The sequence below is a fragment of the Hyperolius riggenbachi genome, chromosome 1, assembly GCF_040937935.1.
Source record: "Hyperolius riggenbachi isolate aHypRig1 chromosome 1, aHypRig1.pri, whole genome shotgun sequence".
NCBI lineage: Eukaryota > Metazoa > Chordata > Amphibia > Anura > Hyperoliidae > Hyperolius > Hyperolius riggenbachi.
In genome coordinates, this window is record NC_090646.1 from 398,198,192 (window position 1) to 398,211,810 (window position 13,619).

The 13,619-nt window shown below is 44.4% G+C and overlaps 1 protein-coding gene across 2 annotated transcripts in view; it reads right to left on the minus strand.

The window, feature by feature from the left end:
• Positions 1 to 13,619, minus strand: part of SNAPC3 (small nuclear RNA activating complex polypeptide 3) — a 119,720-nt gene that overhangs the window by 77,626 nt on the left and 28,475 nt on the right. For both annotated transcript variants that reach the window (XM_068234863.1, XM_068234854.1), the window contains exon 2: positions 7,504 to 7,587. In XM_068234863.1, the coding sequence (XP_068090964.1) occupies positions 7,504 to 7,587 (84 nt within the window). The remainder of the gene's footprint in view (positions 1 to 7,503; positions 7,588 to 13,619) is intronic.

The following is a 13,619-nucleotide window of genomic DNA, read 5'->3' on the forward strand; positions in this document are numbered from 1 at the left end:
GCTCTGGATGTTTCTACTTCAGACTCCGTCCACTGCTTCCACAGGTCCCCCAAGGTCTGGAATCGGTCCTTCTCCACAATCTTCCTCAGAGTCCGGTCACCTCTTCTCGTTGTACAGCGTTTTCTGCCACACTTTTTCCTTCCCACAGACTTCCCACTGAGGTGCCTTGATACAGCACTCTGGGAACAGCCTATTCGTTCAGAAATTTCTTTTTGTGTCTTACCCTCTTGCTTGAGGGTGTCAATGATGGCCTTCTGGACAGCAGTCAGGTCGGCAGTCTTACCCATGATTGCGGTTTTGAGTAATGAACCAGGCTGGGAATTTTTAAAAGCCTCAGGAATCTTTTGCAGGTGTTTAGAGTTAATTAGTTGATTCAGATGATTAGGTTAATAGCTCGTTTAGAGAACCTTTTCATGATATGCTAATTTTTTGAGATAGGAATTTTGGGTTTTCATGAGCTGTATGCTAAAATCATCAATATTAAAACAATAAAAGGCTTTGAACTACTTCAGTTGGGTGTAATGAATCTAAAATATATGAAAGTCTAAAGTTTATCAGTACATTACAGAAAATAATGAACTTTATCACAATATGCAAATTTTTTGAGAAGATCCTGTATAGTTTAATATGCAGCAAAGTGACAATACAGCTCTCCCATATATTATCCCAGCCACAACTACCCTAACCAGCACCCTGCCCCAGCCTGAACTGCCCTAACCAGCACCCTGTCCCTGCCCCAGCCACAACTGCCCTATCCACCAGCACCATGTCGCTGCACCCTGCCCCAGGCCTGAACTGCTGAACCACAAGCACCCTGTCCCTGCCCCAGCCTGAACTGCCCTAACCAGCACCCTGTCCCTGCACACTGCCCTAACCAGCACTCAGCCAGCAATTGGGGGCCGCTGTGGCTACCAAATATCTAAAGGCACATTTTTCTACCTAATCTTGATATCTATGGGCACATAGCTATCTAATTCTTTTATTTGGTGAATATGGCTGTTTAATTTATGTATCCAGGGTGGACATGGCTACTAAATTGTTTTATCTTAAGGCATCTGTCTGTGTAATTTGTTTGTGAGGCACCTGGCTACTTAATTTATCTGGATGACTGTTACAGCTTCTAGGATGCATAGATATTGGACAGCATGTGACTGCTTGATGAATTATCTGATGGCATGAGACTTCTTGATTAATTATCTGATGGCATGGGACTACTTGATGAATTATCTGATGGCATGCGCCGTATTACCCAGATATGACTGTGTCACCCTCCTCTCTGCCCATTGACACCCTCCTCCTTCCCACTGACACCCTCCTCCTTCCCACTGACACCTTCCTCCCTACCCACTAGCACCCTCCTTTCCACCCAGTGTCACCCTCTCTCACCCACTGGCCCACTCCCCCGCACACTCACTCCCATTGTCACCCTCTTGCAAAAGCAGGGGTGTGGCTTAAAGCCACGCAGGGGGCGTGGCTTAAGTGTCCCTCTTTCACATTTTCAAAAGTTGGGAGTTATGCATATCTGGCTATCTCTTCTGGGGAAGGGGGATGCCTAACCATGGGAACACATCTGGCTACCTATACTGGAGAAGACAGTTACTTAAAAATGGGGCATATCTGGCCACCTATACTGGGGGAAAAGGGTTACCTAATACTTGTAGGATATCTGGCTACCTATACTGGGGGCATATATGGCTATCTATACTGGGGAAAAGGGATGCCCAATACTAGGGTCACATCTAGCTATCTATACTGGGGAAGGGGGTTGCCTAATACTGGGAGCACATCTGGTTACCCATACGCAGGGCAGGCACTGCCATTAAGGCAAAATGGGCAATTGCACCAAGGCTTCCAACTGCTTCCAGGTTACCTTTGCCCTGGGGCCCCATGCTGCTTAAAGTGGCCCTGCCTATACATCTGTCTATCTATGCTGGGGGACCTACTTTATACTGGGTTGGATATTTGCATCCTGTGATGGAAAACCTTGTCTTGGCCCTGCTTTGTACTTCCAAATGGTAAAAAATGTTGTGCAAGTAAAATTATGCTAGTCACCGAAAATCTATTTTAACCACTTAACCTCCTGAGCGGTATGGACGAGCTCAGCTCGTCCATCACCGCCGGAGGCTACCGCTCAGGCCCTGCTGGGCCGATTTTCCTCAAATAAAAAGCAGCACACGCAGCCGGCACTTTGCCAGCCGCGTGTGCTCCCTGATCGCCGCGAGCAGCGGCGAAAGAGGGTCCCCCCAGCCGCCCGAGCCCTGCGCAGCCGGACCAATCAGTTCCGGCCAGCGCTAAGGGCTGGATCGGAGGCGGCTGACGTCAGGACGTCGGCTGACGTCCATGGCGACGAGGTAAACCAAACAAGGAAGGCTGCTCATTGCAGCCTTCCTTGTTACTTATGCTTGCCGGAGGCGATCAGAAGAACGCCTCCGGAGCGCCCTCTAGTGGGCTTTCATGCAGCCAACTTTCAGTTGGCTGCATGAAATAGATTTTTTTTTATAAACCCTCCTGCAGCCTCCCTGGCGATCCCAATAGACTGCCGGGGAGGTTAAAGGAGAACTGTAGCGAAAGTTATATGGAGGCTGCCATATTAATTTCCATTTAAGCAATACCTGTTGCCTGGCAGCCCTGCTGAGCTATCTGCCTGCAGTATTGACCAAATCACACCAGAAACAAGCATGCAGCTCATCTTATCAGATCTGACAAAAATGTCAGAAACACCTGATCTGCTGCATGCTTGTTCAGGGTCTATGGCTAAAGGTATTAGAGGCTGAGGATCAGCAGGACAGCTTAAAGGGAAATAAATATGGCAGCCTCCATATACCTCTCACTACAGTTCTTAAAGAGACTGAAGCGAGAATAAATCTTCAGAGCTCATAGTTAAGCAGGGGCATGTGTGCTAAAACGCCGCTATCCCGCGGCTAAACGGGGGTCCCTTCACCCCCCCCCCCCCCTGCAAAATCAACGACCAACTTGGTCGTAAATTTTGCTCTTCCTGGAGGCAGGGCTAACGGCTGCAGCCCTGCCTCTCAGCGCCTCTATCAGACGCGCATCGCCGCCTCTCCCCCACCACTCTCAGTGAAGAAAGACTGAGAGGGGCGGGGGAGAGGCGGAGGTACGCGTCTGATAGACGCGTGGGAGGCAGGGCTGCGGCTGAAGCGCTCCCCCGCTGTACGGAGGGGATTTGGGGGGTCAGGGAACCCCGTTAAGCAGCGGGATAGCGGCGTTTTAGCAGGGGCACACATGCCCCTGCTATCTATGAGGTCTGAAGCGAGATTTATTCTTGCTTCAGACTCTCTTTAAGTACCGGTGGTCTCTGTCCCCTTAAGGACCAGAGGCTGATGGTACAATACCAACGGAACACCGACGAATCGCCGCACGTACCCGCAGCATGCTGGGATCCTCCGGACATAGACTCTGCTGTCTCTATGAGGGCAGAGTCATGTGAGCCGGTCAGGAGCCGCTTTCATTGGCTCCTGACACTGTCTAACAATGTAAGCCAATGGGAGCGGCTTACATTCATAGACAGGGCCAGGAGCCAATGAAATCAGCTCCTGACCGGCCCACATAGCTCTGCCGTCAGAGACGAGACAGGCGGAGCCTGTGAGCTGAAGCGAGAAACGTCGGGTTTGAGCGGCGCGATCGGAGGGGAGCAATGGAAACTGAACGCGCTCTTCGGACAGCGATTTAAATCTACGTCCTGCCAGCCAGGAACCCACCAAAACAGGACATAGATTTCAATCACCACGGTCCTAAAGTAGTTAAATAGTACTTCAGCAAATTGTCTTGGCCAGAAATACACTCAAATTGCATTCCAGTAACTGTGTACTGCATAGTGACCCACTGTGAAATGGACCTGATGCAGCGAATGATTGACAGGCTCAACGCATAGGTGGACAGGGGTTTGTCCGTCACGAAGGATCGCTTCACTGGTGTATTGGGTGGCACCTTTAAGCCCTGGCATGCACGCTGGTTGAGGCTAGGCAACGGCTATCAGCCTTTAACGGACGACAATTATGGATCTATGCATCCTAGAAGCCAGCAACTGAGGATTTTTGCCTGGAATTGTGACTTTCCATACAATCAGTAACAAGGCAACACTTCTGCTGAACTACTGGCAGAGGTTACGCGAGTCAACCCTCATCCAGAGCATTGATGCCTGTATCCAAGTAATTGAAACCGCTCTTGCTACATCTCAGCATCTCCCCTAAGAGTCCAGCCTGTGTGTTTACCGCTACCTGTATGAGTGTGCTAGTGAGAGATGTGACTGGGGGTTTGTGTGTGCAATGTGGAGCTGATACATTTTAACAGACTTTAGCTTTATGGTGTTTTGCTATTACATATCAAATTAAAGGTTTTTGTCAATTTTCTATATACTATTCATGGTACCTTAATTATTTCAATTAAGTGGTTGATGAGATGCTAGTAATTCTGAATTGTATGCAAACTTAAAGAGAATCTTTATTGTTAAAATCGCACAAAAGTAAACATACCAGTGCGTTAGGGGACATCTCCTATTACCCTCTGTCACAATTTTGCCGCTCCTCGCCGCATTAAAAGTGGTTAAAAACAGTTTTAAAAAGTTTGTTTATAAACAAACAAAATAGCCACCAAAACAGGAAGTAGATTGATGTACAGCATGTCCACACATAGAAAATACATCCATACGCAAGCGGGCTGTATACACCCTTCCTTTTGTATCTCAAGAGATCATTGTGTGTTTCTTTCCCCCTTCTGCTCTCATGCACTGAAGTTTCAGGCTCAGTGTTCTCCCCAGGGCTAATTAAGTGGGCGGGCCGCCCGGCTGTTTTGAATTCCCGCCCACCTGCTCTCCTGCCTCACATGCTAGAAAAAAATGGTGCTGTAAAACTGCAGCCATGAGCACTTCACTGCGTTCCATCAGTGGCCGTCTCAGACAATAGCGAAAGCCGCTGCTACACAGTGCAGGAGGCTTCTCTGCCTGTGTAACCTCCTCCGGGTACTGTGATTGGCTGGGCGGGTTGTAAGGGGCGGGACCATGCTCTACATACTGCGGGAGTGAGCCGAGTTCCTAGTCCCTCGTGGAGAGTGTCCGCTTCTCCCTAGTACAGTGTTTCTACTCTGCTCTTTGCTGGCTGCCTGTGTCTGCAATGCATGCACATGTGCAGGCAGCTCAGCTAGTGGAGGCGGCTATCCGATACACATCTAGTGTGATAGCGTAGTGCAGGTAGGCTACTGTTGTGTGGGGAGAGGCTCTCTGTGTGGAGAAAGCCTGAAGCTGCGGGCAGATTCTCTCACACCCAGCGAAACCAATGTATTCCCTCTGTCCTGGGCTGGCTGCATGAATGTCCGCAGCCAGTCCCATCCCTTCCGAATCCACACAGCTCCGAGGCTGACTCAGAGCACAGATAACATCAGGCAGTGCACGGCATTGAGCTCTGCTGCCCCGCCCCCCTCTCCAGCTTCTCTTCAACACAAGCTGCTCTGATGCCGCTCTGATGCTGGGAGAACTGTACAGGAACTCTGATCATTCTTCCACTGGTATGAGATCTGTGTGTCCACTAATGAGCAGGAGCACTTTTTATCTGATATATTTTAGTCTGCAGAGCTTTCAAGCTATAGGGGACCTGGGAAAACAAACAAACGATGACTGCAGTCTGCTGCAATTTAGATAAGCTGACTTGCTGGAGATGGGGGATGGTGCTGAATGCTGTCTGTGTCAGAAGTGCTCATATACCTTACTTGATTTACAATTGTAAAAAGTTGGCCTAGAGCAGTAAAAAGTACAAATCTGGCTCTGGTAATTGGGAAAAGTCTGGTAAAAGTTGCCCACTGATCAAAAAAAGTAAATATGGAACACGATCCTGTGTTGAAAGTGTGTGCAGGTGGCTTGAAAGGGCAGTGTGTGGGTGGGGAGTAATTCTTGCAGAGTTCACATGCATGTTATTTCATATGGATGTTATTTGCTGCTGGGGTCCAGCAGTATTGCAGATAATTTAGTATGATACTGACTGACCCTGTACACTATCTGCAATACCCCTCGACCCCAGCAGCAAATAACATCCATATGAAAAGCAAAAATCACCCCCCCCCCCTCCTTTATGAAATGCAACAAACACAGTTGTATGATACATGAATTAACCGACCTATTAAATGCAATAATCACCCCTAGTATGAAATGCAACTAGAACACCAATATTCAATGTTATCAGCAGGCTCTTTTAGAGGAGTGCTTCAGCCAGCCAATTTTGGTAAGCACCGGGTGTCATCGTTTCTCCTCATCCTGTGCGGTAAGCAGAGTTGCACCAGCCCTGAATTCCCCTGTCGCACCCCTCCCGGCTACTTTTTCATGCCACCCGGCTGGAAAAAAATTCTGGGGAGAACACTGAGGCTGCTCTTTTCTTCCTGCAAACAGCTTTGCCCTTGTCTGTAATTCCTCAGTATGTGAAAGCCCAGCCAGCTCAGAGGACGATTTATCCAGCTTGTAAAAGATAAGAGAGAAGAGAGAAGCTGCTCTAATCTAAATAATACACAGGCAGTGTGCAGAGAGGGGCCTGGAGGGGGAAGATGCATCACAGAACCACAACACTGAAGAACTTGGCAGCCATCCAGACACAGGCCTGACAAGTCTGACAAGAGAGAGATAAGTTGATTTATTACAGAGATGGTGATAGTAGAACGTGCTGCAGTAAGCCAGAACACATTAGAATAGCTTTTGGAACTTGTAGGATGATAAAAAACAGAATGCAATTTTTGTTACGGAGTCTCTTTAATGCAGCTTGAATTTGGGCAATCAAAATTGGCAGAAAACGCAGCTAAATGGGCCACTTTCAAGCTGAATACAGTTTGCACTAAGTTTGAATGTGAACCAGAACTAGCATCTCATTGACCAGCTCTCTTAAAGTGGACCCAAATTAAAAATACAAGATTTCAGAAATAAAATCTATTTTCTAAGTTATAATAATAAATAGCAGCCTTTTTTCAGCTGCATGATGACAATTATAAAATATTTTACATTTATTGGAGGAACCCCTCCCTTCCTTTCATATTGCCGGGACAGAATCTGACAAACTGGTGGAGTAGGTGGTGTCTGGCAAAGGAGGAATTGCTAATGGCTGCCACCTGTATAACCCTAGTTATGCAAAGAGAAGGGTGAAAAGCATGCACTGAAATGCTCATAGGCTTGAAGGAGTGTTTATTTATCTTTGTATGTGTCAGAGTGGTGCAACTAAATATTTTGAATTTAAAAAATGTTTGGTTTGGGTACGTTTTAAGAGAGGTTTCCACTTCACTAAAATGTTAGGTATAAGTTCTTCATGTCCTTTTTATTTCTAGAACCACTGCAGAACCTAATCCATGTATTTTGTTCAGGTTTTTTGTACAGTTTTGTGTGGGGTTTTGGTATGGTTACTATGCTCCCAAAGACTAAAAAAAGAAATGTCTAATGTATTTGCACACCTGAGCCTCTTTACATATGGCCTTTGCACCAACAATTACTCAACTTAAATTAGGCTCAAGACTTACCCTAGAGTCACTAGGCTGGTGTCATCTGGGATTTTTTCAGGGTCCATTTCCTCTCCATCCTCATTACTTTTTAATTCATCAATGCTGAAAAAAAACAAAAAAACAAAAATGGATCTGCATGTTTATTATTTATTGTATTTATAAAATGCCAACGCATTACGCAGAGCTGGACATACAGACAATATTTAGGGTGACATACAGCAATATGACAATACAGGAATACATGAAAACCAGATCACGCAGCACAGTAGGAATACAAGGTAATGCTTAGTCAGTCACTGGAAGAGAGCATGGAGATTAGGCAAGTCTAGTTCTCTCAAGATTTCACTCAGATCCATTGCATGGGTGTACGGTAATGGAGGTGCGTGAACAGATAGGAGACATAGGGAGGAGGACCCTGCCCAAAGGCTTACAATCGAGGGTGCTAACATAATTCAAAATTATACAAGGATTACACAAAGGGGTGTCCATGCTGTATGGCATTATCACAAAGGCCAATACCCTATTGAAGTCAAGCAAACCTGTGAAAACATTGTACATGTTGTCATCTTACAAATTTCCAATGTCTAGCCTCAATATTATTTTCCTCTGCTCTCAAACTGACTTTTTGTACAAGGAGTGACATCTCATAATGAGTCACATATTGTGTCTGCTCTTTCCTGCCTTACTGAGGGCTGGTGCACACCAGAGCGGTTCAGGAGCGTTTTTAAAAACGCTAGTGGTTTGAAAACCGCTTGGGTAATGTATTTTAATGGGCTGGTGCACACCAGAGCGGTTCGTTTTTTTCCAAAAACGCAAACTCACCTGGCTGTTCTGCTAATCCTCTGCCTCCAAAGCCCAATCTACACGATCCGATTCTTTTTCACGATTCGATTACGATCCGATTAAATCAGAAATGTCCGATCGGGATTCGATTCAATTTGCCATTGTTTTGCAATGGCAAATGGAATTGAATCGAATCCCGGTTCGGACATGTCGGATTTAATCGGATCATAAATAGAATCGTATAAAGAATCGTATCGTGTAGATGGAGCTTAATTCTTTTAGCGATAGACCCTTAACGAGCATGCAGCAAGTCAGGTGTCCCTGACATTATTGTCAGATCTGACAAGATTAGCTGCATGATTGTTTCTGGTGTTGATCAGACACTGTTGCAGCCAAATAGATCAACAGGAATGCCAGGCAACTAATATTGATTAAAATGAATTAAATATGGGAGCCTCCATATTCTTCTCACTAAAGTTGTCCTTTAAAGAACAAGCGACACCCATGCTAACCTAGAAATAAAAAACACATATATAAGTAGATAAATACTACTTCTACTTACATAACAGATGTATTGTGCTATCCACATAATGATTTCTGTGAATTTTTATAAAGGAAAAGCAGAAAATCCTATTCTAGGCAGTGGCCATCTTGCCAAGCTAATGCTGACATCATATCCTCCCTGACTCTTGTTTTCCCCCTCCCTTCTCTTGCTCATTGTGTATTCATTAGCTGCCCTCCTCCCAGAGTCTTCAGACACTCCAACTGAGGTGTATACTAACAACTGCACTGTTTTTTTTATTTACACATCCAATCACTGAGTCACCTCAGCCTTGCTTGTAAACACATGTAATCAGAGGGCGTTTCTGATAAGGAGCTAGATAGGGAAATACATGGAAAAGGAGGAAAATATTAAAGATAAAAAGAACTCCCAGCATTCAACTCTTTGGCACGGTTTGGCACTAGGGCCAGTGCTCCTAAAGTATGTGATAACTACAAACCACAACAGCAGAAAAAGTTTTGCAAGTTTTGAATGCAGGATTAGCATCTTTATCACTTAATACACACAGACCAGTTGCTGTTGAAATTTGATCTTTATGGTGACAATACCGCTTTAGACAGATAGAACTGCAAATCAGGGCCTCATATATAATAATCATACTTTTCCCTTCCCGGGGACTAGGCACTATAGACACAAATTTAAAATATGCATTTTAATAAAGATCATAAAATGCCAACACAGGGCCTATGACTAGAACAAAAGTATACATGTATAGCTACCCCTCAACAGTGCAGTGGGCAGGCGTGGTTGTTGTCCACCCATGTTACTTTAGAATAGCATCTTGCACAGTGTTGAACAATCGTTACAACACTACACTGCCCCTAGGTCAGTGCTGGGCAAACTACCCCCCCACCCCTCCCTGCAGAGTCTTGAGAAGGCGATAAGGTTAACATTCACCTGATCCCAGCTTCCAGCGTCACGTCTCTATGGCAACAGGGTTCACATGACGCTAATTCTGGACATGCCAGCGTATTAACTCTCACTTATCGCCCGCTCACGACTCTGCAGGGAGTAATGGGGAGGAGGGAAAATATTTTAGGAATGCAGTCCACGGGCCACATAAACTTTGCCCAGGCCTAACCTAGGTCCAACTGCCATGAGGCTGACTCCCTCTACCCAAGTAGCTGAGGGGAAGGGGCTAAGGACTAATTGACATTAAAAGGTGCAAGTACTGTACAAAGTGTAACATGACAATGACAAACATCTTTCACCTCCAGGACGATTCTTCAGGATGCAAATATCAAACACAGAATACAGAGCCACCACCCACCATAGCACCCCCCCCCCCATATATACACATTAGTCAATACACATAGTATGTAGCATGCTCGAGTCAGAGCTGCCAACACTCAAGACAATGGGTGGGGCCAGTAACCGCACCCACATGTCTGCCCTCTGATTTGCAATCCAAAGTGTAGTGAGTGGGCACACCATTCATCAAAGTTCGGGTGCTTGATATTGTGGCATAGGCAATGCCCCAGACAAATCAGCAATCCAATATATCAGCACACCATTGTTCAAGAAAAGCACGGCAACCACACGCCTTGATGAAGGGGGACCCTGCGTGGCCCCCAAAACAATTGTCGGCTCTACTTTTGTGGATATAATGGCTCAATAAAAGAGCATGCTTTTCTTGAACAACAGTGTGCTGATACAGTGGATTGCTAAATTTGTCTGGGGCATTGCCTATGCAATATCAAGCACCTGAACTTTGATAAATGGTGTGCCCAGAAGTACAATCTGGAAAGAAGTACAATCTCCCCATGCATGTTGCTACCCCCAGCTGTTGGCAAACAGTAAAAAATAAACATGCAGACAAAACATATTCAAGACTTTAGCATACAGAGCCACTAAAGAAACCCCCTTAACCCGCTATACATCCATTTGAACATCCGACCTGGAAGTACTGTATGTTCTGGCTATATCCAGCATGGTAGATAGCTATATCTGCATTAGCAGCTGAATGCTTGTCCTGTGTCCCCAGGTTTCATACATTATGATACTTCCTGGTTACAAATACATCTACAGCATGTAGACACAGGCTGGAGCCATTTTTAAGCTTTTCAAGTCATCTTCCGTACAGACTAATTGTACAGCCAACCAGGAGAGGAACGCTCTCATTGACTTGATAAACTTACAAAGAAAGAATAAGGAAGGAACTGGTACTATGGCACCTCTGAGTACATTATAAACAAAAAAGTAGGTTTTTTTTGTCCCCATATTGCACAACATAAGCATATTGCAACATTTGTCAATATGGCGGAGAGGGACCTGAGAGAATTGAATATGCAACAAGAATGCAATTCATAGTCAATAGACAATTTAACCCCACAGGAGAGAATGGCCATCCGAGAACTGACAGAGAGAGAGGAAATCGAAATTAAGTCTGCTGACAAAGGGTCGCAATATTGTGGTGATGAATAAGACAATGTACAAAAGCTATGGGTATGAAATTATTGGATGATCGTAACCAATATAATGTACTTGCCAGCAATTCCATGAAAAAAAACAAGAGTTACAAGCTCTATTGAAAAAGGGTTTAATGAAGAAAAAGTTACACAAAATTTTTACCCAAACTGATGGTCAAATAACCTATTATGCCCATCTTTTACGCTCTCCCAAAAACTTGACTAACCCAGCGGGCAGACCAACTGTGTCAGGGAGAGGTTGTGTAACTGAACTAGTGAGCCAGTATACGGACATCTTCTTGAAGCCACTTGTGGAGGTTTTAGTGTCATACCTCAGGGACACTAAAGATGTCTTAAGCCCCGGTCAAGATCTACAGCTAATAGAGAGTACCCTGTTTGCAAACCTGAACTTGAAGGCAAAATATAGCAGCAGCCAGCATGAAACCCTAAGCTAGCTAACGGGTAGATTTATTTTAGGTAACCCTCCAGGACAGGTAAACTACGAGATTTGGCCCCTCCCAGGAAACATCCACTTGGTCTCTCTATAAGTTTAGACCCACCACAGGTGTCCGGCAGTATGTATTCAAGAAACCCTGAACATGGTCTACACACCAGACTACCCTAATTACACATTGCAATTTATCACATAACGTATACAGTAATACTGATTTTATATATATATATATATATATATATATATATATATATATATATATATATATATATATATATATATATATATATATATATATATATATATATATATATATATATATATATATATATATATATATATATTTTTATATTTATTTAATTTTTAAATGAGTGGGTTCGCAACCTGTCCTGGAGGGTCACCTAAAATAAATCTACCCGTTAGCTAGCTTAGGGTTTTTCCAGTAACCCTCCAGGACAGGTAAACTACGAGATGATGAGCGAGAAATCAATATCACCAACCTTATGGTGGGCTGACTGCCTGCAGGATCTGTCTCCCAAATTCCTGATCTTTTGCAGTCATCTGATCCAGTTTGTAGTGGCGCATGAATGTGTCAATATTCTTCCATGTCGCCGCCTTACATATCTCCACCAGCGAGACCCCAGCTCTAAAGGCCCAAGTCGTAGCTGTTGCCCTAGTAGAATGAGCTTTTATCTCACCAGGCATCTGTAAATTCATACTTTTATAAGCTTCCACTATGCATAGATTAATCCATCTAGCAATCGTCTTTTTTGAAGCTCTCTGACCTATCAATCTACCTGAAAAATTAACAAAAAGACTTTCTGATTTTCTTATATCTTTCACCTTCCTCAGATATTCTATCAGATTTTTCCTTACGTCTTACGTACTCCATTTTCTTTCTTTATCATTTGAGGGATTCATGTAAAAGGAAGGTAATATAATCTCCTGAGATCTATATGAAATCGATCTCCCACCTTAGGTAAAAATTCCTCACTGGTCTTCAGTACAACCCTGTCATCATAAATCATACAGAATGGCTCTTTACATGACAATGCCTCCAGCTCACTAATTCGTCTCGCCAGATAATGCTTTAAAGGACCGTCGAAAGATCCCACTTGGGGAATGTCTTTACGTGGACCGGCCTCTTTCGCTCAACTGATTTCAAGAATCTAATCACCAATGGATTAGCAGCCAGTTGTTTATCCAAAAAAAACGATAACGCAGAAGCATGTACCCTAATTGTGCTTCCATTCCATTATCTACCCCATTTTGCAAAAACTCCAAAACCGAACCGATTTCAGAAGACTTAAACTTAGATTGCTGTAACCATTGGTTATACGTTTTCCATATATTTTTCATAAATCTTACGTGTATTTAATTTCCGGCTATCCAATAGAGTTCCTATCACTCTATCCAATAGTCCTTTGGATCTCAGGAAAGCCCTTTCACCAATCAGGCCGAAAGATTCCATTTCATCACCTGCTGAACACTGACCCCCTGCACTGATATTAGGTTGTCGGTTATTGGCAACAGAACTGGGCCTGCGATCTTCATTTTCAACAACAGCGGAAACCAAGATCATTTGTCCCAATTCGGTGCTATTAGAATTACCGTGACAACTGAATCTCTTATCTTCCTCAAAACTAGCAGTAATATGTTTAGCGGAGGAAACGCGTATGCAAGTCTGACTTCCCACTTCTGCGCTAGAGCATCCACCGCTACTGGATGATCCCACGCATTGAGTGAAAAGAATTTCCTGCATTTCGCATTCCCTCTGTCCGCGAACAAATCTATCTCTGGTATTCCCCAGATCCGAGTTAGACCTGTGAACACTTCCGCGTTCAGACTCCACTCCATGTTTGACGTCTGATTCCGACTGAGAAAGTCCGCTTGACTGTTCATTGATCCTTTTAAGTGAACTGCTGTG